Source organism: Microcebus murinus, chromosome 4 (genome assembly GCF_040939455.1).
Source record: "Microcebus murinus isolate Inina chromosome 4, M.murinus_Inina_mat1.0, whole genome shotgun sequence".
NCBI classification, from domain to species: Eukaryota; Metazoa; Chordata; class Mammalia; order Primates; family Cheirogaleidae; genus Microcebus; species Microcebus murinus.
In genome coordinates this window covers 81,370,397-81,394,830 of record NC_134107.1, presented here as the reverse complement: position 1 = coordinate 81,394,830, position 24,434 = coordinate 81,370,397, and the positions used below count along the sequence as shown (strand labels likewise).

At 34.7% G+C, this 24,434-nt stretch overlaps 1 protein-coding gene across 2 annotated transcripts in view; it reads right to left on the bottom strand.

Moving 5' to 3' along the window:
• Positions 1-24,434, bottom strand: part of CNTN5 (contactin 5) — a 1,190,057-nt gene that overhangs the window by 65,363 nt on the left and 1,100,260 nt on the right. For both annotated transcript variants that reach the window (XM_076002462.1, XM_076002463.1), the window contains exons 17-18: positions 9,625-9,783; positions 1,740-1,889 (exon numbers count right to left, since the gene is read on the bottom strand). In XM_076002462.1, the coding sequence (XP_075858577.1) occupies positions 1,740-1,889; positions 9,625-9,783 (309 nt within the window). The remainder of the gene's footprint in view (positions 1-1,739; positions 1,890-9,624; positions 9,784-24,434) is intronic.

Below are 24,434 nucleotides of genomic sequence, written 5' to 3'. Positions count from 1 at the left end.
ATTAACAATATGCAAAGTAAAGGAAGGGCTTTTTAGAAAATATGTGAGCATAAGTACAACTATTGGCAGTGATTTCAATATCTACACAGTGAGTACATAAAATGAAGAACGACTAACCTGTTATGCTCTTAATTAATGAACACCTGTACACAATAAAAGCATGGCTGATTTTATGGATGTGTGAAAATCCAACCAGGCAATTAATGTTCAATTTAAAATTCACACTATTGAAAAAGTAGCAGAAAAAGCAACCTGTAATAGGCAAATCACAAAAGTAGAAAGGTTGGATTTTCTATGGATGAATCTTTTCTGAAATAGTTAGGCTACTTTACCTTTTATTTTCTCGGTTGTTTAATTTTTATATTGGAAAAAAACTGAACATCTTTTGTATTATGGTTATTTGCACTTACTACAATAAATTTACCATTTGGGATTTTTTTTAAAAGGCCAGAGTATGCTTTAGAGAAAGAATCAACTCTTTTGATTGTTTGTTTTAATGATTACTTATAATCATTTAATTTGTTAGAAGTAAAAAGTCATATCTTTGGTCAAATTCCATAATTATCATACAAAATGGACACGATTAATTCTTAGTCTTCCAAATACATGTGTCTCTGACCTAGGTATTGGTGTGGTTAGGGGTATATAAAGGAAAGAAAAAAAATATTCCCTTTAAAATACAATATATCGAATATCAATGCCAAACACTGTTCTAAGTTACAATATAGAACAGTGAACAAATAAGACAAATCTTCATTTCGGTGAACTTTTATTTTAGATTGAGCATAAAAACATTATCATTGATGCATTGAGCATAAAAACATTAAAATTTGGTTATTTTTCTCCTTGTATCTGATCTCTATTCCTCTCCCCCACTAATTTTTAAAATTGTTTTCACATTATTCTCATCAACATTATTGATATTTGTATTTTTCCTAAGTAAATGCCTTACCAAGTACTTTCTCAACATAAAATTGTATAGGGACATAAAAGATGAATGTTAGTAAGACTTTGTTCAAAGTAATCAAAAATCTACCCGAAAACTCTTTATTCTTTCTTTCCTTCTTCTTCTTCTTCTCTTTCCATGTGATAGGCAAGAAATTCTAAAATTTATTTTTAAATAAAGCTGTTACTTCCACTTATGTGGTCATTAGAAACATTTGATCAGAGATACTTATTCTAAAAGACCAGAAGAATGCTGTTTTCTAAGTCAAAAAGCAGATGAATATTTATTTTACACACAGACTTCGAGATGGCAGGAGACCAAGGAATGCCTGTTTGTGTAAAGTGTGATTTATACAGGTTAGATGGTGAAGGGCAACATAAAATAATTCTAAGTACATTGTAATTAAAGGAAAGTGTTATAAGTGGAAAAAAAGAAGGTGAGCTGATTTATTCTGAATTTCATGAATATGCTGCATTGAACAAGTATATTATTAGAGGAATAAATTAATTGCTTCAAATTTCAATGCTTCAATTTCATGGTAACTTGAAGATGGGTGTAAGGGTTGGGAGAAAATTGAAGCATCTAGATGACTTTATTTGTGGAAACAAGGAGAAAAAGGTCTGAAAACAAAATAGAAGAATTATTTTAAAGGAAATGATTTTATGATGTCTAAGTAGATGAATCAGGACAAATTCTACGAAGGCAAGCAATGGAATAATCACAGTTACTTCAACTTGCTTCCAAAGTCATTAGAGGCACACCAAATAGTATTCTGACTCTCCCAAATTTTTACCTGCTTCATTTGTGCGAATCATTCGAGATGGGGTGCTTGGATCTCCAGTGCCAATTGGATTGGTGGCCACCACTCGAAATTCATATTCCACCCAGGGATTTAGGTCCACAGCCATGGCTGACTCCATATCCCCTGTTATGATTTCTGGGACTACAAAGGAAGGAGATTTCATGTCATTAGGAGAACTGAAAAAAATGCTACAAATAACAATCAAGAATATCACCACTACTAACAGAATCAGTAAGCAGATAGTTATGTCCTTATAACACAGGGTCATGGTGTCACCTCCAGTGTCATTAGCAAGTGAAAATCAGTCTTCAGACAATAAGCCCTTGCCTATGGCTAAGTTTGTTGCAGCAAATTAGAATGCTTTCATCTTATCTTTATACACAACTTGCCATTGTCTACAGGAAAAATCATTTTGTCAACTCCTCAACCCCAGATAAGGGGCCAAGTAGAACTAAAATTTAATCAAAGAGTTTTTCTTCAATTTCTAGGAAATTTATTGAGCTGTTTGCCTCTCCTTGTTCTGGCAAACATGTTTAATCACTTGGCAGTTCCAAGCTGCAAATTAAGAATATACTTCTCTAATCTAAAAACACAGCTTGTGGTATCTAAGTGGAAGCTCTGAACTCTCCTTAGAGTGACTTTTGTACTACATTTACATTTTTATCAAAGCATGAAATTGTTTGTCAATACAATTACCATGGTGTGAAGTATTTTTTACACAGCATATATGCTCTATTTGGGACTGTTTTTCTTGTTCACTCCTCTCTTCTGTCTAAGAAATATTCCTAGAAAAAATATATGTTACAGGGGTGAAAAGGTAGAACATGGAGAATCTCCTTTGTGGTGTGCAAAAATCATCTGGATTTACATCAGTCCTAGATTTCTGTGTAAGCATGGTGGTGAAGCCAAGGGGGTGGGGATCCTGAGTTGATGACTCAGTTCAGTTTTTCTATGGCAAGGTGGAATGAAATCATCTTGGATTTTCCATGAAAATCTCTTCTGAAATGTACCAAAAACACATTACCAAATGAGCAGCTCTGAGAAAGGCAAATGATCAGTGAATAGGCAGTGTGGGATGCCTGACAAATGTCACAGTACTGCGGAGCTGATATTTTAGCAGTAACAGGAAGATGTAGAAAAAAGTCTGTCCATTCTTGCTACACTGGCAATTGAGAAATATACTTGGAATGCAAGAGGTGGGGGTAAAAGGAGCCACAATTCAGTCCATACCTTGGCGAAATCCTGAGCTATGCTTGCTAAACATAAGATGGGAAGAAAAGATTCCCAGACACGCAGGCCTTAATAAGCCCCAACCTACACTGTATCACCAATATTTTCCTTGGGTCCACCAGGGTTGACCTTACTATTTATGTCAGTAATCACAAGTAACTCTAGACACCTGGGCCATCCCTCATTCCTTTTATTCTAATCTCCACATAATCTGTATATTTCTTCTTCTGATCAGCTCATATCTCTAATTCTTCAAGTTCTTCCACTGTGACCTTTGGAATTCATGATCTGTCATTAGCAAACTCCCTTCTATACTCAGTCTCTTCTCTGAACATTTTCTCAACTTTTTACTCTAATAAAAACTGAGAAAGTTTTAACCTTCTTGAGCGGTGGCCCTCTTAAGGTATTGTGGAGAAGAAGAACCAGCCCTTTCTTCTTCCCCCACAGATGTCTCGAATGGATGTTTCCTGTTACAAGCACACAGGTGTTTTCCCATGTAAAGCAAAAACTAAGCTCTCTTAACATTTCTTCTCCTTCTTGCCTTCACCCAATTTCTCTGTTTCTTTTATATCAAAACTTGAGAACTATTTGTGCCATTACTTACTGCCTTCAATATTTTCCTTCATTCTCTATTGAACCCACTCCAATCAGGCTGTTACCTCCAGCTTTCTACCATACTGGCTCCTGTCAAAATTACCAATGGTCTCTGTTACCGAAACCTTATGACCAGGTCTCTGTTCTTCATCTTACTTTATCTATCATCACCCTTAGACTCAATTGATCACACTTCCCTTTGAAACACTTTTCAAAACTTAACTTCTGTTTCTCTCTTACCTCACTATGCCTTGTCACTCTCCATTGCTGGTTTCTTTTCATTTTCCAGGTGCAACCAAGTTCGACTAACTCTTTTCCATTTTTTTTCTACATGGTGATCTTATCCAGTCTTCTGGTTTTAAATACCCTCTATATGCTGATGACCCAAGTATTTTCAGCCATGCACTTCCTCCCTGGAATCCAGACTCATATGTTCAATGGCCTGTTAGACATTACTACTTTAATAGTGTTCTTCAACATTTTTATTCAGGGATTGACAACAGCTTTCTTATGGATGTTGCAGCCAAAATTTTAGGTCTACTGAGGATTCCTTTCATTCTCCCTTGCTCTACTAATGTATAAGCAAATCATGGCATCTATGACTTCAGAATATATTGATTTCTCTACATCTCTTTGCAGTAAAACTAGTTAGAAGAGTTGTCTATATTAATTTTTCTCCCATTCTCTCTTGAACCCATTTTTGTCACCCATTGATGCCTATCATTCCAATAAAACTGCTATTGTCAAGGTCACCATTGACCTCCATGTTACTAAAATCAATAAGCAATTCTCGGTCCTCATTATACTTGACATGTCAGCAGCATTTGACAAAGTTGATTAGCCTCTTTACCTTGATGGACTTTATACTTTTGTCTTCCAGGACATCACATTATTTTGGTTTTCCTTTTACTACAATGATTGCTATCTTTCTGTCTCCTTTGGCTGGTTTTTCTTCTCCTCCATAACTTCCTACTATTGAAATGTTTTCAGGCTCAATTTTTATGGTCTTTTATTCTTTATTTTATACTTATTTTCATGGAGTTGACATGCAGTCTAATGTTTTGAAATATAATGTATATGCCAATAATTTTCTAACATACAACTTTATCATAAGTCTCTCTCTTAAACTCCAGACTCATACATATATCCAACTCCCTATATTAAATATCTGTTTAAGATGTCTAAAAGATGTATCAAATTTATCATGTTCCAAACTGAATTACTTACCTCATTCCCAACCCAATCTGTTCCAATCATAAAGGCTTCTCTATGTTAATTGATGGTAAATCCATCCTTGAGTTGGTCAGGTCAAAAATCTTATAGTCATCTTTGATTCTTTTTCTCTTATACTCTTTATATCAAGTTTATCAGGAAATTCTGTGGGCCTTAACTTCCAAATATTTTCAAATCCTGACCATTTTTATGCCTTCTACTTCTGTCACTTTGAAACATCATCATCTCTCAACTGCAATAGCTTCCTAACTGCTTTAGTAACTCTCCACTAACCCTTCCCATAGTCTATTTTCAACATAGCTTGAATGACTATATTAAAAGATAAGACTTAAAATAGCAATCCTACAATGTTCTCTATCTTTCTCAGGATGAAAACCCAAGACCCATATGACTTGGTCCTGCCAATATCTCTCTGAGCTCATCTTCTACCATTCTCCTTAAAACTCATTCTGCCCCTGCCTCACTGGTCTTCTAATGCTTCTGTATGTAATGCTTCTAATACTTTTGTACTGGTTGCTTCGTCTACCTGGACTATCTCCCCCTAGATCTTGGCATAACTAAATCCACACCTCCTTTAAAGTTCACTCAAATGTACCTTCTCAATGAAACATATTCTGACCACTTCATTTCAAATGCAACCTTTCTTCTATGGACTGAATTGCATGCTTCTAAAATTGATATGTTGAAGCCATAATGCCTAATGTGGCTATATTTGGAGATGAGGCTTCTAAGGAAGTAATTAAGGTTGAATAAAGACATAAGGGTCGGGCAGTGATCTCAGTGTTTTCATAAAAAGAGACACCAGAGTTCTTGTGTGCATGCATGCTCTCTCTCTGTCATGTGAGGACATGAAAAGCTAGATATCTGCAAGCCAAGAAAATAACCCATACCAAGGAACTGAATGGGTCAACACCTTGATCTTAGACTTCCCAACCTCCAGAACTGTAATAAAATAAATTTCTGTTGTTTAATTCACCCAGTCTATGGTATTTTGTTATGGCATCCCAAGTGCACTAATGCATTAACTCTACCATAGTACTTCTAATTTCTCTTATTCCACGTTTTTTTTTTCCCATAGCACTCATCAACTTCTAAGATACTATGTAATTTATTTGCTTATTTTCTTCTCTGTTTACTGTTTTTCCTCACCCATGAGAATACAATCTTCACAATGGCTGGGATTTATTTGTTGTTGTTGTTTATTGATATATCACAAGTGCCTAGAATACTACCTGGAAGGTGCTCAATAAATTTTTATTGAACAAATGAAAGTAGAGTTCAAATTGCATGGTGTGATTAAAATTGGCAATATTAATTAATTTGTTTGAATCTTAAGGAAATTATTACAGGCTTTATGTTAAAAAGAAAGTGAATATAAAAATATCCTTCCTTCCAAGGCTACACATATGTATATCCTCTCGGTCATAATGATAGGTTGTAAAAACTCCCTCTCTAAGCCTATATCCTGTCCACCACCCTTAATTCTAACCTATCTTTAAAATGAAAAAAAAAAAAAGATTTGAAAATTCTAAATGCATTATTACTTGCATGTAATGTAAAATAATTGTAAAAGCATGAGTTGAAGGTACTAATAGTTTTGACAAAATATCATGCAATATGAAACAAATTAGAAATGAACTTTTTAAAAATAAAATTAAGATTTTGATTTGAAATGCAATATTGTGGAGACTAAGGATAAAGTATAATTTATACCAAAGTAAGATTTTTGAAAGCTTTATAGCATCTTTGTATGAAGATATTCTTTCTGGAACAGTAGGGACAACTTGGTTTCAAAAAATACATTGTGTTTCAGAGAGAACATGACAGTGGAGGATCTTTTATTAACTCAAGGGAAGACTCTTGGTGAAATGCCTTTCCTATTAAAAGAATTACATCCAAGAATTTAATTAATAAAACATTAAATAAGTCTATCAAATTAAAAAATTTAAACACCTAATCAATCTGTGGAAAACTTATCCATAGATAGAAGACATATCCACCTATAGAATACTATTTAAGACACATCTGAGTTACATAAACAAACATCAATCAATTCTATAATTATAAGTGATTTGACATTCCCAAGTAGACACAATCACCAACTAGATCAGCTAATACTGCTCAGTAGTATGAAGAAGAAAGTCAGGTTTCTAACTTAAAAGCAATTTGTTTGAAAGAAAAAGGTCTGCAAGTGAAATTATCTATTTGCTATGGTTGTTTTCATACTTTTTTCAAGACGAATACATTATTCCCATTTACATTTGAGTCTCATTTACAGGAAGCAGTGTTCATAAATTAACCCCAAGATGTACTCCTCTGAAAGGTTCATGTGCAACTTATTACATCATTTGCCAAAAATGAGGAACTTGCTATTCTTTATATCGTTTTTGGTACATAAAGGAACTTTAGGTGCTTCAATCAAATAATAGATTATAAATTACATTAACTCAATCAGAGAGTTACTCCACATCTATCTTTTTTTCTATTAGGTATTTTTGGATTAGAGTTTATTTTGACTAAATTGATTTAGATTGTGGGAGCAACTATGAAAACAAAAGGTCCTCACCCCAGTGGAGCTGGTGTGGCTCCAAAGAGACTTTCTGCCTCATCATAGCCCTGAAAGAAGTTGTGATCAGATTAAGCTTAAACCAGAGAGCATTTAAAACAGCTATTTTGGAGTACGCAAAGCTTGAGGACTGCTCCTCAGCAGGCCTGCCCTGAAGATGGCATGTCTCTTGAATAGCTGCAATTAATGCTGGCTTTTGGAGAAATGAGTTAGGTGAGAGTCCTAGAACTATGAAGAGTGAATAAGATTGATAATTTATAGAAATATATTCATAAAAAATTATATTTCCCTATAAATACAGCATAACCATAGGTTAAGTGGTTTTTTTGTTTTGTTTTGTTTTAATAAGTACTATACTTACTGAACTGGATTAAAAAAGAACTCTCAACTTTAAACTATTTCCAGCATTCTGTTAGCAAGATAAAGATACAATTTTGTATTAGGGGCTTCTAAAACAAATACACACAAAAAACAACATTTACTCCAAATTCCTAAGTCCTACACACACACACACACACACACACACACACACACACACACACACAAACAAAAGGTGGAAACAGGTAAACCAAGAAAGAAACCCAAAGACATGAATCAGAGAGTAAGTGTAGCTAGGAAAGCACGGATGTAGAAGGTGGAGGATGAGATGTCCTGGATTGCCATGGGTATGGGATGAGTAAAGAAACATACACATGTATTGCAATGTGGCCACAAGGAAAACCTCCCCAAAAGTAAGTTGGTAGGGTAGGGTGGTAGGAGTGGGCAGGGAGCAAGGATGCAGACAGGAGGATGGGCTAGGTGGGTGCACAACCCCAGACCTGAAGGTAAGTCTGTTTCTTAGCTGCAGAGTAAAAGGTGTGAGCTGTCATACTAAGAATAAGATAGAAGCACTGGGGTAGAGGTTATAAGAATTCTTCAGTAATTCTGCTTGAGTGGTTTGAATTTGTGTCCTTCCTGAATTAACTACCATACCCAGAGATGCTCCCAATTTTGGGGTCTGCAGAGGTATCACAGGGTTTTAATAGAGTCAGGAATGAAGCTAATACAATTACATATATTACAAAGTAAATATGTATACATGCATAATAAACATGTATATACACACTAAAATGATAATCAAACAGGTCTTATTTAATACAGAAGCCTAAATATCAAGAAAAATTTGAATTATACCCTGCATGTCCATAAATATATTTCCTTTCTTCACAAATGTAATGTTTTATACAGAAATAAGTTTCTGCTCAAATTTTATTTACTGAAGCAATAAAATGAACCATTCCACTCCCACAATATTCTGGTTGAGTTTTATGGTATTTCACTCAAATATTTTACTGATTTTTATATTTCACTTCTAAACAGGTAAATCAATTTTAAAATAAAACAGAAGAATAAATCCTTACTCAGTATGAACAACTGTTTCTGAAGATTCCATTTTATAGACTTATTGTACACTTTGCAAAGACCAACATGTTAAATAAGTGTCTAATAACAATCAAGTGAGTGTGATTTTGCATATATCTGGTGGATAGCCATATTTGGAGAGATAGGGGAAGGTTAGTTATAACATGAAAAGAAAACCATTAGGTATGAAAATAATTTTTTAAATAATGCAACTATAATGCAAACATCTTAGAAGCAGGTATTAAAATGCTGCACTGCTTTTAAATGATGTAATTTTATGCTAGATTTTCTTCTTATAAATAAAACAGATATGTGACTATAAGGGGGGTAGCATAAGGAACTGAAGGCAGATAGTCTTGGTGGTTACTCAAATCTATGTAATAAAATTTCATAGAATTTCATAGAAATATACACTAAAAATTTGTATATTGAAACTGGTAAAATCTGAATAAGGCCTGGAGTTTAGTTAATAGCATTGTAGCAATATCAGCTTCTTGATTTGATAATTGTACTACGGTTATAAAAGATATTGTCATTAGGGAAAGAGGAGGGGATGGGGAAGGGGTCTCCAGGAACTCTGTACAATTTTGCAACATCTATGTGAGTCTAAAGTTATGTCAGCAAACAAACAAATCAACATGATGTGGCCCCGTTTGGGGAATTGAAATGAGAGGAAAGTAAGGTACTTTGATTTTCTTGAGTTCCTAAAAAGAAGCAAACCTTTGTCAATATGGTAATGAATAACAAGGTTTTCAGGATCCAAAAGAGATCCTCTTGCGATTGTAAGCAAATACAGCTCATGAGATAGGAAGCTGCTCCAATTATGTCTGACATTGCCTTAGAGCCTCTTACCTGTTTTTACTGTTTGCCAGCCCAGGGAGAATGGGCTGCGAGCTTGCAGGTTGTAGGAGGAGATTGGGCTGTGGTTGTCGGCTGCTGGACTCCAGGAGAGTGTGGCCGTGCTTTCGGTTATTTCCTCAACAATTACTACCCCAGGTGGACCTGGGGGACCTATAGGTCAAAGGCAATGGATAAAGTTAAGTACAAACCATTATGAGGATCCATGAGAAATTGTATTTTCAGTATGCATCTCATCAAACTGTGTAATCATCTTAATGAAATATGTATTTAGTAATGAAAATTGAGAGCAAAAAGTCACGGGATGCAAGTTGGTTTCCCAGATTTCTGGGGGGGAGGGGGACTTAATTATAGATCTTATTTTTTTCTTGCACTTTGTGGCTAGAAGCAACTACCAATTAGCATCATATTTTATAGAGAAAGAAAAAAAATAATTAGAAGCAAACACAAGGATGTGAATGTCAATATCAACTATAGCTGTTGAAATCAATCACAGCTTACAGAGGGAGCAACAGAAAATGATAGGCAAGGCTATTAGGAACAAAAATGATCCCATCCTTACTAAAAAGCTATAGATGGATGGGGCTAATTTTCACATTCAGGGAACCTTCAGTGAACAAACACTGTGATGTGTACTATCAAGTACACATCAGACTCTAACAAAGGAGATATGAAAGGCTCTGAAATAATGATGGTATAGACAAGCTAAGAACATGTACCAGAAGTGAGGCATACATAGAACTCTGGGGGAGTTCAAAGTAGACTGTTATCTGTGATTAGATTCTTTTTATTTTTTTGGTAGGGGTGAGAAGGGTAGTAAATCAAAGAAGGATAATTCCCTTTTGATCATGACAAAATGTTACAGAATAGTGATGACTAATCTATGCACATATAACTTCATTTTTAAGACAAATATCATGACCTGATTTGAGGAGAAATGTGCCATTGTGTTTTATTCCTAAAATGGTGAATTTTAATGGAATTTTTAAAAATGCACAGCTATTTATATCTTAGTGGCTACAAAGCAATGGCAATTCTCTTACTGACATTTTCCCATTCCTTAATATGAAAAATTCAAGTTGAAAAATGCTTTCATTTTGAATGAAAAAAATTAAGCATTTTCTGAATTGGTTCTTATGTAGCAAGTTGCTCTCTGCATTTGGTGATTAGGAGATCTGAGCAGAAATTGCTGACCTACACTGTAAGGAGCTAAAAGATGATTGGGTGCCAAAGTGATGGAGCAGTTAGTGAAAACCTTTGAGTAGAGAACATCGACAATAAAGGTACAGTGAGATGGAGAAAGAGTTTAAAATCTCCCTAGGAAAAATGACATTTTTAGGAAATGAGGGATGAGAATTTTACCCAGGCTGAGAAGAACCAGCAATAGGTAACAGAGACCAAAGATTTAGAAGTTAGGGACTATTCCATCAGGAAAGTGCAGAAAGTTGAGATTATGGGCAAAGACAATGAGGACGGCCTTTAGAAGTGGCAGTTTTTCCTCTAAGAAAATGAAGGAATAAGAGGTGGAATAATGAAACGAAGAAAGCTTTTGAGATAGCAAGGGGAGAATTTGATTAAGGTCATTTTGGAAGATACCCATTTTTTTTTTTTTTTTTACTAAAGAGGAATATGAGACTAACTACAAAAGTAAGGATGATTGGGTGAGAATGAGATTGAGGGCCAGAGGATGACAGGAAACCTTTGGAATAGGCACATGCTGAATGTGGAAGGATGCAAAGAAGAGAGAATACAAATAATTGTTCAAAACTTCAACTGGAAAAAATGGCATTTAAGCATAATTAATAAATCCTCAAGTGCTTTTCTCTGTATGTGTCTATTTGCCCAAATATGGTCCTTAGCAAAATAATTAGTGATGGGACAAAGATTTATATACCCAGGACACTGATTGTGGCTGTTACAAACTATTGTAAATAACTCTTTGTCCAATAATCATGTACTATTTAAATTCTAAATTCTTATGATAAAATATTAGGCAGCCATTAAACTGCTTAATACTGAAAACTGTTTAATAGCATGGGGAATGTTCACAGTATAATAAGTAAATAAAGGAGAATGTAAAATTGTATGTAAATATAAATGTATTATAGTAATTTGCCAAATATGCAAAGAAAAAGACTGGAAAGAAATACATCAAAGTGCAATCCAGGGTTATTGCTTGGAGGTGAGGACATTGGTTATTTAAATTTTATTCTTCATATTTGTTTGGATTATATAATAAACATATTACTTTTAAAATCATTTTTTAAAGTTATTATTTTAAAGACTATCTCCATATTGTGATATGTGCTATGGTAAGTATATTTTATTTAACTAAACAAACATTTACTGAGTGTCTAGTATGTTTTCATCACTGTGCTCAAAGATGGGAGATGGGTGGTGGCAACAGTTTATGGAAGGACAAGACGGGGGTTTCAGCCCTCTGTGTTAAAATCCAATGGCAAAGACAGATAATTTACAAACAAATGCCAGGCAGTAATGTTATATCCAAGTGTTTTGAGTATAGCTTTTCTAGCTCATTATAACTCTTGTTACACTGACCATAATTATTTTTCTATAATTTCCACTTGTCTGAATATACAACATGGTACTTGGCTTATATTAGACCGTCAATAAATATTTGTAGAGGAAAAGAAGAAAAGAAGAGAGGAGAAGAAAGAAGAAGAAGGAAAAATAAAGAAAGGAAGGAAGGACAGAGGAGTTATGTTTTGAGTTTGGAATGTTGTATAACAATTAGCAAGTAAAAGAATGTTTTAGAACATTATCATTATATTAGAAAAAAATCTTATATAGTAGTCTCTTACATCGTTAAATCAAAAAATATATTTAACTTTTTTTCCAGTCAGTTGAGAGTGGCAATAAATATGACAGCTCCATAAATGAAGAAAATAAACCTTTCATATGATTTAATAATAAGGCTTATCATTATTGGAAACTTAGAGTATTATAGCCTATGGAAGATAATTTTTCTAAATCCTTATAAATCTGAAAGATTTCTTATGAATATAGTTATGTAAAGACATTCTGAAAAATTGGTGGTATGATTTACCTTCTAAGAGAGATTAAATACATTTTCAACCATAATAAAACTGAAAGACAAATTTACTGTTATTATATTAGTATTGGCTTATCAGTGCTCTATTTATGAAAAAATATTTTTAGATATTATGTAGTGAATGCTGGCTGCAATTAGCTTTCTGTATATATTTAGGAGTGAATTACATTAACATATTAATGCAGTCAATATCTTTGTTTTGTAGGGCTTGTTAATAATAGTTCCACTTTTGCTATCTTTGGACTTATTTTTAAAAAGTCAGGGAGTAGAAGTTCTCCTAAAAAGCTTTTGCAGCTAATTTACACAAGGAATCTTTGAAAATAGATTTGATGATAAATATGTGACAGCAGTAGTCTCTGAATGTTATACAGATGCCAGTCATTTCATAGAAATCTCATTAAATTTTATACTTGGCTGTAATGATTCAGTGTCAGATGGGCAGTAGTCTGAAAGGTGTTTTTTTTCCCAGGGATAGTGCTATTATATAGGATCACTAAAATAAATGTTTTATTGAAAATAGACAATTTAGGAAAATGGGCACAGTCTGTTCATTTCTTCATGGTGAGGACTGTTGAGCAAATGACAAACCACGAAGCTCTGAGCAGAAGCCGTGCTCTCCTGGATTCAATCTATCCTCAATCTGGGGCCCCCTGGGATTGCTGTAACATTGCTATCTGATCCATTCGTTCCATTGATCTAATGTTCAGTTAGAAAATTTTCTTTTCTTGAGGACCCTTTGACTTTTAAAGCTGAAAAATGAATAAAATACATATCTCCTTGTAACCTTTAAAGCTGTTGTGATTGTACTGGTGACATGAAACAAGGACCTAAAACTTCAAATAGTAATTATTCAGTGTTATAGAGGTGTTTTTAATTAACTGGAGTCATTTAGTTTAACCCTATTATTTTTCAGATGAAGAAGTAGTACTTGAGATAGAAAAATTTCTCCTCAACAAAAAAGAAGCCAACAGAGTCTTCCTGCTTTGGGAGTTGAAGCAAGGACAGGCTTTAGTCTTGACTACTGATCAAATTAGTCAAATTATGACAAATTAATGTGGTAACAAGCAGGAAGTTGTGCACTGACTTTTTGTGAAATTTTTGCCCATTCTCCTTGTAGACAGCAAGTGGCGGTGCCAGGCTTGAGTGCTTGTGGTGTGACTATCTTTTGTCCCTTCATCCCTTCATGAGGTATACTCCCTAAGAACATCCTCCTGCTGCTGAGACTGATTCCTCATGGTGAGCAACTTTTCTAGCTCCTTCTCACATCGATAATATCACAGTGTATGACTGTTTCTGAGACTTACTGATTCAACAGGCATCTCTCCTGTATATGTATTTTTTACATTATAAATCTACTATTCAGTGTGTTTTAACTATTATTTGATTTTCAGGACTTTCCTGCTGCTTTTCTTTAAGCAAAAAATTCAATGTGTTGAGATTCAAAACATTGAACAAGTCTTTGTTTTAGATCATTTGGAATTAATGTGAGAAATTTGATACCAACTATGTTATGTTATGGTATCCTATAACAGTTCTATTTTATGCCTATAAATACTGCTTAGGGACAGATACCTCTTACTTCTAAACATATGCAGGAATGTGCTCCTGAACAAAGGGAAGCAGGCACAGCAATCACTCAAGAAAGCAAAGTCCAAGACATGTCCTAACACCAAGTGAAGAGGAGGCTCAGATACTATCTAGAAGATTAGATTAATGCAGACAAATATACTCAGTAACTCAGGCCACAATGGTTATTTTTTATTTTTCCCATGTGATTTACTCATCTACAATGAACCATCCAGTACAAAGGAATCACTTTGGTAGACTCAATTGAAAAGGCCACATATAAATAATAACAACAAACATTTTAATAAAAAGTAATACTTAGTCAATAATGTGCATAGGTTTTATGTAGCACATTACACATCAATAACTGTTAGTAACTGGTTGCTGAGGTTTCACCATTAGGGTAGAATTATGAATTATGGAGGGAAGGCAAGATGACTGACTAGAGACATAGGTCACCAGATTGTCTCAGAAAGAAGAAAAAGTTTTTGATGAAATAAACATATCCCAGGTGTAATTCTCAGGGAAAAGTGCCAAAATCCACAGGAGATTCCAAGGGAAGAAGTTGCAGAGCAGAACAAGAAGGAGCAAGATTTCAAGCAGAGATTAGTCCCTGAGGAATTCGGACCCCAGTGGAAACAATATAGGTAGGGGTGGGTGTTTGTTTTCCCTCCCCTCACACCTCTGGCAGATTGCAGGCTTCCAAACTGTTAGAGAGTTTCTCTACCTTCACCAGCTCCAAAGCTGCTGCTGCCAGTGAACTTGGAACTTCTTGAGAATAGAGCACCAGGCTGCCGGCCCCCTTGGGGTCACTCTCTTTAAGAGGAAAGGTGCGAGCCCCACTCTGTGAAAGCCTGGGTGTGGTGGATGTACCAACAGAGGGAAAGGAGCCACTCCTGAGAGCCCCAGCTCAATCATCCCTTTGGGCACCTGTGCCGACTCATGTGGGAACTGCCACCGTAGCATGGGCAGCTAGGGACGGGGGGGAGGGGAGAAGGTGGAGAAGAGTCTGAATGGAAGAGACCTGACACTCTGGTCCCCATTTTCCCAAGAGTTTCCCACCCCCCTGTTTGCTGCACTCTCCTCTCCCCTGAACTCAGCCTGCTCCAAATGTCCAAGCTCTTGGATCGCACAGTTCCCCCAGCACCCTCCAGCCTCCTGTGGTCACTGCAGTCTCAGGAAATGTTGTGATATGTTTGTATGGGGACCAGTGACAAGAACACTGAAGAGCTGAAGCTTCCTGGGGAGGACAATGGTATGCAATGGCTGGATAAGCAGTATGATGTCCACCATCTCTAGTTGGGTTTGTGGTGAAACCACGATGGAAATAAAAAAATTCTTTTCAAATTGAATAACAAAGGTGATATAAGCTTTCAAAATCTATGAGATACAGAAAAAGCAGTGCTAGGGGAAAGCTGATAGCCTTAAATGCTTACATCAAAATGACAGAAAGATCACAAATTAACAACCTAATGTTGCACCTCAAGGAACTAGAAAAAGAAGACAAACCAAACCCATGGCTAGCAGAAGGAAAGAAATAACTCAGAAATAGCTCAGAGCAGAATTAAATGAAATGAAAATCAAAAAATATCACAAATGATCAATGAAACAAAAAGTTGTCTTTGAAAAGATAAACAAAATCAATAAACTACAGTAGTATTAACTAGAAATGGAAGAGAAAGGACTCAAATAAGCTCAATTAGAAATGAAAAAGGAGACAATACAAATGATAACCACAGAAACACAAAATATCACCCATAGCTACCCATGAAAACCTCTATGCACAAAAACTAGAAAACCTAGAAAAAGTGAATAAAGTTGTAGAAACACATAACTCCCAAGACTGAATCAGGAAGAAATAAAAATCCTGAACAGAAAAATAATGAATAACAAGACTAAAACAGTAATATAAAATCACCCAACAAAAAAATCTTTGGCCCAGACAGATTCACAGCTGAATTCTACCCGGCCTACAAAGAACTGGTACCCATTCTACTGAAACTCTCATAACATTGAGAAGAGAACCCTCCATAACTCATTTTATAAAAGCAGTATCACCTTGATACCAGAGCCAAGAAATGACACAACAGAAAAGGAAAACTATAGACCAATGTCCCTTATGAATGTAGATTCAAAAATCCTCAACAAAATACTAGCAAACCAAATTCAACAGCACATCAAAAAGATAATACATCATGATCAAGTGGGTTTCATCCCAAGGATATGAGGATGGTTCAATAGATGCAAATTAATAAATGTGATTTACCACATAGACAGAAATAAAAACAAAGACCATACAATCATCTCAATAGATTTAGAAAAAGCATTTGATAAAATCCATCATCCCTTCATGATGAAAACTCTCAACAAACCCAGCATAGAAAGAACATAACTCAAAATAATAAAAGCCATACATGACAAACTCACAGCCAACATCATACTGAATGGGGAAAAGTTGAAAGCATTACTCCTAAAAACTGGAACAAGACAAGGGTGCCCACTGTTATCACTTATATTTATTAATAACATAATATTGGAAATACTAGCCAGAGTAATCAAGCAAGAGAAAGACATAAAGGGCATCCAAACAAGGAAAGGGGAGGTCAGACTCTTCCTATATGCTAGTGATATGATCTTGTATCTAGAAAATCCTAAAGATTCCACAAAAAAACTCCTAAAACATTGATAAATAAATGCATCAAAGTCTCAGGTTACATAATCAAGATACACAAACCAGTAGCATTTCTATATACTAATAACAGTGAAGCTGAGAGTCTGATCAAGAATGCAATACCATTTGCAGTGGCTGCAAAGAAATTGCAGGAATATACTTAACCAAGGAGGTGAAAGATATTTGCAAGGAGGACTATAAAACACTGATGAAAGAAATTGTAGATGACACAAACAAATGTAAAAACATTTCGTGCTTATGGATTGGTAGAATCAACATTGTTAAAATGTCCACATTGCCAAAAGTGATTTATAGATTCAACATAATTTCCATGAAAATACCAACATCGTTTTTTACAGATCTTGAAAAAAATAATCCTAAACTTCATATAGAACCCAAACAGAACCTGAATAACCAAAACAATCTTAAGCAAAAAGAATAAATCTGGAGGCATCACATTACCTGACTTGTAATTTTCTTGCTATTGTATTTTCAATGCCTACACAGTGTCTGGTGCATAGTATGTTACCATATAGATTTGCAGTAAATGACTAAATGACTAATTTTTATTAGTTTACCATGTAAGTATAGTTTTTGACTTAAGTTTTGTAGGTATTTTTCTTTTGGCCAATCAAAATAGGAGCAAGAATACATCTTTATAAAATCTTTATAAAAGAATACATCTTTATAAAATCATAGTACTATTCAAAAGGAAGACTTTAAATATATGTTAAAAAATAGGATTCTCATTATGTTGCTTTCTCATCTTTGTTAAATGCCACTATTTAATACCCATCTGTCTATGGTATGTTTCTATACAAAAAAGAACAAGTTATTAATGTCTTTCAAACTTTGATAAGCAGTATAATCTCTGGCATATTTGTAAAAAGAATGTAGATTTCTGACCCTAGAGCTAGTGAATTTCAATTTCTGTGACTAGAGCCCCACAATCTGTATTTTATACAATATGCCTAGGAAAGGTTCATGCACCCTATATTTCAAGAAAAAAAATCATCTTAAGAAAAGAAATTTGGACAAAGAGTCAAAAGAGTTTTATTACAGTCTTGACTCTCATGTAAAAGCTTTGGGACCTTGGGCAAATTTTTGAACCTCATGAAGTCTCAGTTTCCTTACATTTTATAAAGAGAATGATATTATCAATCTTACATTATTATTGTGAGAATTACATAGCATAATGTATGTAAAATGTATTTTGTAAATGGTAAATAGCTATTCCAGCAGTGGTTGCACCTCTCATTAGTCTGCAACTTTGACAATATTGATCTCATAATGTTTCATTTTTTACTGATGAAAATAAGAACCCATGCCTAACATTTGATTTTATCAAAATAAATGAGGGAAGATATGAAACTGATTTGAGAAAGAAAAAAAGTACTATCATTGCCAGATTCAATGATTCTATCTTTTGGAGAACTTGTAATGGAAAATATAATAATGCTGAAATGATAGTGATTTAACACTCACCTATCAGGTAGAAGGCAGTGTGATAAATGTTACATACTTTCTTTCTAATTTTTATAGTAAATTTTGTGTTGGCACTCTCCACAAATGGAAAACTGAATCTCAGAGAGTTCAGGTAACTCACCTAAGATAATGTTATACACAACATTCCAAAAGGGGGGTCTTGGACTTGATTCTGATTCTTATTTGCATGTGCATCTGAGTTTTAACTCAATTTAATTCATTACTACATAACACTACTTTGCATAATCCAGCATAGATAGAACACGTAGATTTTAGAAGATTAAAGATTATTATGAGCAGAAGCAAATTTTTTTAACATCTCTAATCATCAGGGAAATGCAAATCAAAACCGCAATGAGATATCACTTAACTCCAGTGAGAATGGCCTTTATCAAAAAATCCCCAAACAACAAATGCTGGCGTGGATGCGGAGTGAGAGGAACACTCCTACACTGCTGGTGGGACTGCAAACTAGTTCAACCTCTGTGGAAAGCAATATGGATAGCAATATGGAAAGCAAAGTGATACGAGTAGATCTACCATTTGATCCAGCAATTTCACTATGGGGCATCTACCCAAAAGATCAAAAGTCACTTTATGAAAAAGACACTGGCACTTGAATGTTTATAGCAGCACAATTCACAATTGCAAAGCTATGGAAACAACCCAAGTGCCCATCAATTCATGAGTGGATTAATAAAATGTGGTATATGTATAGCATGGAATACTACTCAGCTTTAAGGAACAATGGTGATATAGCACCCCTTGTATATTCCTGGATACAGCTGGAACCCATTCTACTAAGTGAAGTATCTCAAGAATAGAAAAACCAGCACCACATGTATTCACCAGCAAATTGGTATTAAGGGATCAACACCTAAGTGGACATATAGGAGTAACATTTATCGGGTGTCGGGAGGGTAGGAGGGGGGAGGAGGGGATGGGTGTATACAACCACAATGAGTAAAATATGCAACGTTTGGGGGGTGGACATGCTTGAAGCTCTTACTTGAGGGGGGAGGGGGGCATGGGCAATATAAGTAACCTTAACACTTGTACCCCCATAATACGCTAAAATAAAAAAAAAAGAAAATGAATTTAGAGGTAAAAAAATGGATGCTAAAGTGAATGTTATGATTAACTCCACAGTATTCACTCCACCTGTCCCAATGTAGTATAGAGAATTAACTCCTTCACCACCTCTCCATTATAGCAGGGTGGTCCTGATTAGTCTATATCAATCTTGGTAATCTCATCTTCCCCTGCTGGTGGGTGGCTCAGGAAGCTAGGTCTGAGTCAGTTAGATCATGACAATCGTCTTGTGATAGGTGCTGGTTCAGAAGTCAGCACATGACCTAAAATGATATAACCAGATAAAGGCATGAACAATTTTACCAAAGCCGAGAGAGATATGCTAGCTCTTTCTCCTGTTGCATGAGAACAAGAAGGCATGTAGCACCTATAATACCTGGCAGTCAGCTATGGTTACAATGGGAACCAACTTTAGGATAAGGCCAACATTATAGATGACAGAGTACAGAAATGGAACCAATCTGGGTCCTTGAAGAAAAGTTGAAATACTGGATCAACCAATTAAAAAACCTGCCTTAACTTCTTGCTACGAGAGCTGGTAGATTTCCTTATTGTTTAAGCCAATTTGAGTTTTGCTTTATATTCCAGGCAAGTAGAAGCATCCCAGGATATAAAGAATAATGAAGAACTCCCATGGTTTATAAAGGATTAAAACTGCAATAATTTCTTATCTTTGCTATAACTGGTTATATTAGCACAAATAACCTGAAAAGGGGATCTTGAACAATATCTAATTATTCCAAATAAACTCTGTGGCACTGAAAAATGGCAAATCAACTGAGAAATCTGATAGAACAGCTGGATGAAGCTAACAGCCAGATAGGTAAACACTAAAATGCAATGAGATTTCTAAAATGATTTTAAAATGTACCTATAAATGGCACCACGTGTACTCGCCATCAAACTGGCACTGACTGGTCAGCACTAAGGTGCTCACACTTCAGTAATAGTTTTAGGGGGTAGGAGAGGTTGAGGGTAGATAAACTCACAACTAATGGATGCTGTGAGAATCGTAGGTGGGGAAGGGCACGTCTCAAATCATGGTTGGCAAAGTCATAACATGTAACCAAAATGTTTGTACCCCCATAATTTTCTGAAATAAAAAAAAATTTTAAAAAGGTATTAAAAAATTTACCTATAGCATAATGAAATGATTACTTTTGGATAGAAACTTGGGACTTATTAAAGATGTACTATTATGTGAATGTATTCCTATGATCACAAAATTCAACACAATATTGGAGATCAGAAAAAGAATTTTAAACCAAAATTAAAATAACCCTATTGTACAAACACATGATTAAATGTTCTGTGTGCTTCTCATTGGTACATTCAATAAAAACAACAACAAAAAAGGCCTGAAAGTGTTGGAGACTTATGAATTCCCTTTGTATCTCTGGAATAGAGAAAGTTTGTTAGGTATTGAAGCTGTAAGGATGGGTTTTTCAGTGAAGACTCCAAGAAAACAGTCGCTCTGGGCTAGTAATTGAGAATGAAAAAGATGACCTTTTTTGGTGGCAAAAAGGAATAAATAAATATTCCAAAAGACTGTAAAATTGAATTTTGAAGACAGGGAAAGCAAATGGCTTAAGTTTGAGCAGAGTAGCAAAAGTCTATAAAAGTGGGGAAAAGTAGGTTGAGGGAAGACCTTAAACACCAGCACAATGACTTTGGACATATTAAGTTTTGCAGGTAGTAGAGAACTGGTCAATGTTTTTTGAACTGGAGGTGGACTGACACATTACATTTTATTAGGAAAAAATAAGGAGTGGGAATGAAACATTATTCCAAAATTTCATGCTCGGATAAATTGGAAGAATATTGGTAGACTGAAGAGGGAACCTGAAATCTGAGAATCTCAGAAGTTTTCTTTTCAATTTAATGAAATTAATTTCAATTGAAATAAATTCTGATCATAATACTGAACTGCAGAGGTGGGAAGATGCTAGTTTGGATCCTGAAGAGAGTTGAAAAGGTCAGGAATCCTCATTGTGAACAATGTGATAGGGAATCAGTCATGAACAGTGACATTGGTGAACAGCACTGAGAGCCTACATGAAGTAAAAAACGTGATTTTATAGGGGCTGAGTCAACACTGTTCTATTAGATTGTTTATACCTTATGTTTGCTCATGATCAGAAACAGAAGTGATCTAATTTGAAAGTTGGCAGGAGAGGTATCAAGGAAGTCAGGGATTTGGGGAAAGAATGTGATTAGATATAACTGGTGACCATGCAAATTAAATGGCATCTATGTGAAACTCAGAGGAAGACTCCATAGGTGCCACCTAATGCAGTGGATTAAAGAAGCTGTTGTCAGAGGGTTCATGTCCCAAGTTTGAGATCAAGATATACATGGCAGGCTTCCAGGCCACATGTTAGGGCCCCTGGAGCTGCAAGTAGTGCAAGATTACATGGTTCTAGGCGCTCAGCTAGCTGATATATCAACAGATAATACAAAAGCTCCCCCTTTGGACATAGAATTTTAGTGAACACATAGCCTTTTTTTTTTTTTTTTAAGTTCTTTTTAATTTCTTTCCTGTACCCTTCATGTAGCCAGAATCCAGCATACCGATCATTCTTTGCTATTCAAATTTAGTTCTTAATATTTAGAGCAATATTTCTTGTGAGAATGAGGATGTGTGTGTACACACCACAAAGAACAGTAGTGTGGAAAGTGGGATGAGGCCATGAAAAACTGCATTTAATTTTTTATGTTTATACATATTTATATATAAATATATATTTATTTAAGGTATATTTAACACATTTAATTATATATATTTATATTTAATATTAAATTAAATATATTATTTATTTAAATTTAAATATATTTAATATTAAATTAAATATATTTAATATTAAATGTCTATGATTATTGGTTGTTCAAGTACTACTCCATACTCTGTCCATTTTCTCCATTTATCTGAGTTTTAAAATTTTAATTAGTCCCTTTGGGGAAAAGGACTACATATTCATTCATTCATACATTTATCAATTTGCTTAGCAATATTGAGGAAACATTTACCCTGCATTGGACTCTGGGGATAAAGGCAGTAAACAAGGTAATGAAGGTCCCTGCCCTTATAAGTTTTACATTCTGAGGAGGAGAAGAAAGTCAATAAGCAAAGGAATGAGTTAATTTCAGATAGCAACAAATGCAATGAAGAAAATAAAATGGAGTGAAAATTGAGTGGAGGAAAGGGAGGCAACATTTGATAGGGAGCTGAGAAATAAATAATAATAAGGAGCCAGCCAGCCACATAAATATTATGGGCAAGAGTTTTTCAGGCAGAGAACACCAAGGACAAAATTTTTAGGTGTTAATGTGTATGGCAGTTGGAGCATAGTAAAGGAAGAGAAGAGAGAAGAGTGATAAGGTTGGAAAGATCAGCAAGTGCCATAAAATAGAGGGATTTGAAGGCAATGGTAAGAAATTTGGATTTTATTCTGAGTGTGAATCAGAAGCCACCAGATAACATATGAGAAAAGTCAAAGGAAAGAAGCCATTGAAAACCATAGAGCAAAAGTTTGATGGAAGCCCTCAAAGGCAAGAGGAAAGTTTCGGGGACAATCTAATTAAATTATTAAAAACATATGGTTATTTTTAGTTGCAATAAGGTTTTGTAACAAATTCAAATTGTGACGACTCAGTAAGTTACTTTTCCAAGGTAGTTTTATTGTAATGTTGTTGCTCAGTAGATACTGTCAGTGTGGTTTCAATGACAGTGGTAGCTTCTGAAGATCCTTTATATACAGGTCTTTTGCAATATTATCTAGAACATGATGGTTCTTCTACTTGTATTTTAAGCAAAAACAACAATGACACCATCCTTTTTCAACACCATTCTTATATAATTGGAATTTAATGACATTTATTCTGGAAAGTATAATTTGTGACTATGTGGTTGTCATTAGAGGACTGAATTCTGACTCTTTCAGGTTGTGTGGAGCTCTGTGATTGGGTGAGACAAGTGAGTTGTGAGCTAAAATGACTTAAGTCATTTTGGGCTGAAGCATTTAATCGCCAATGTAAGACTCTCCAGAGCACTATGTTTCAAATGTTTATTTAAAGAATTTATGTGGTTCTTTTTAGAAAAAGTACAAATACTTCCTGGACAATTATCACAAACTTCAGGTGAAAGGTAAATTAACTAACAATTCCAGGTGGTAAGCAGGCATACATATTTAATGTAGTTTTACATGAGTTGAGGTTGTACACACTTTATATAATCCAACATAAAAGTAATATAATCCATCCATCGAAGATGATCTTTCTGAAATGGAAAATAGATACTTGAGGATCTATTGCACAAACTGTCAAATATAATTAAAGATATTCAACTTGTTTGTTTAAAACTTCCAGCAACCCAGATGCTATCTTAAAATTCATTTATTAAGCTAGTATTACATAAATTCTAAGAACAGATGAGTAAAATAAATCCCGAAGGAAAATACCATATGGGGTGCTAAAATATACAAGGTACCATGTTTCTACAAAGTTTTCTATTATATAAATCCAAGATTGGGTTTATTGTGTATGCCTTATTATAATTCTGCAATGGAGATTAAGATCAAGGAAATAAGGTATGTCTATATGGACTTTTATATTTCTTCAGTCTCACTATTCTCTTATGAATAAATTATATAGAGATATCCTTGTAACTTATTTTCACAAACATACCACGAAGTGAATTTAGAATTATTATTTCCAATGACATGCTAGGGCAATACATTTATAAAGTCCTTATCTTTAAGACAGGTGCACCCTTGACAATACCGTGGACTAAACTCTAAGTAGGGCACTTTCTTTAATATGTTTTTTAGAAGTACAAATTTGCACTTATTTTTTTTTAATTTAGATTTACTTTCATTATTTTTCTGTAAAGATATCTATCTGAGATGATGGACATGTTAC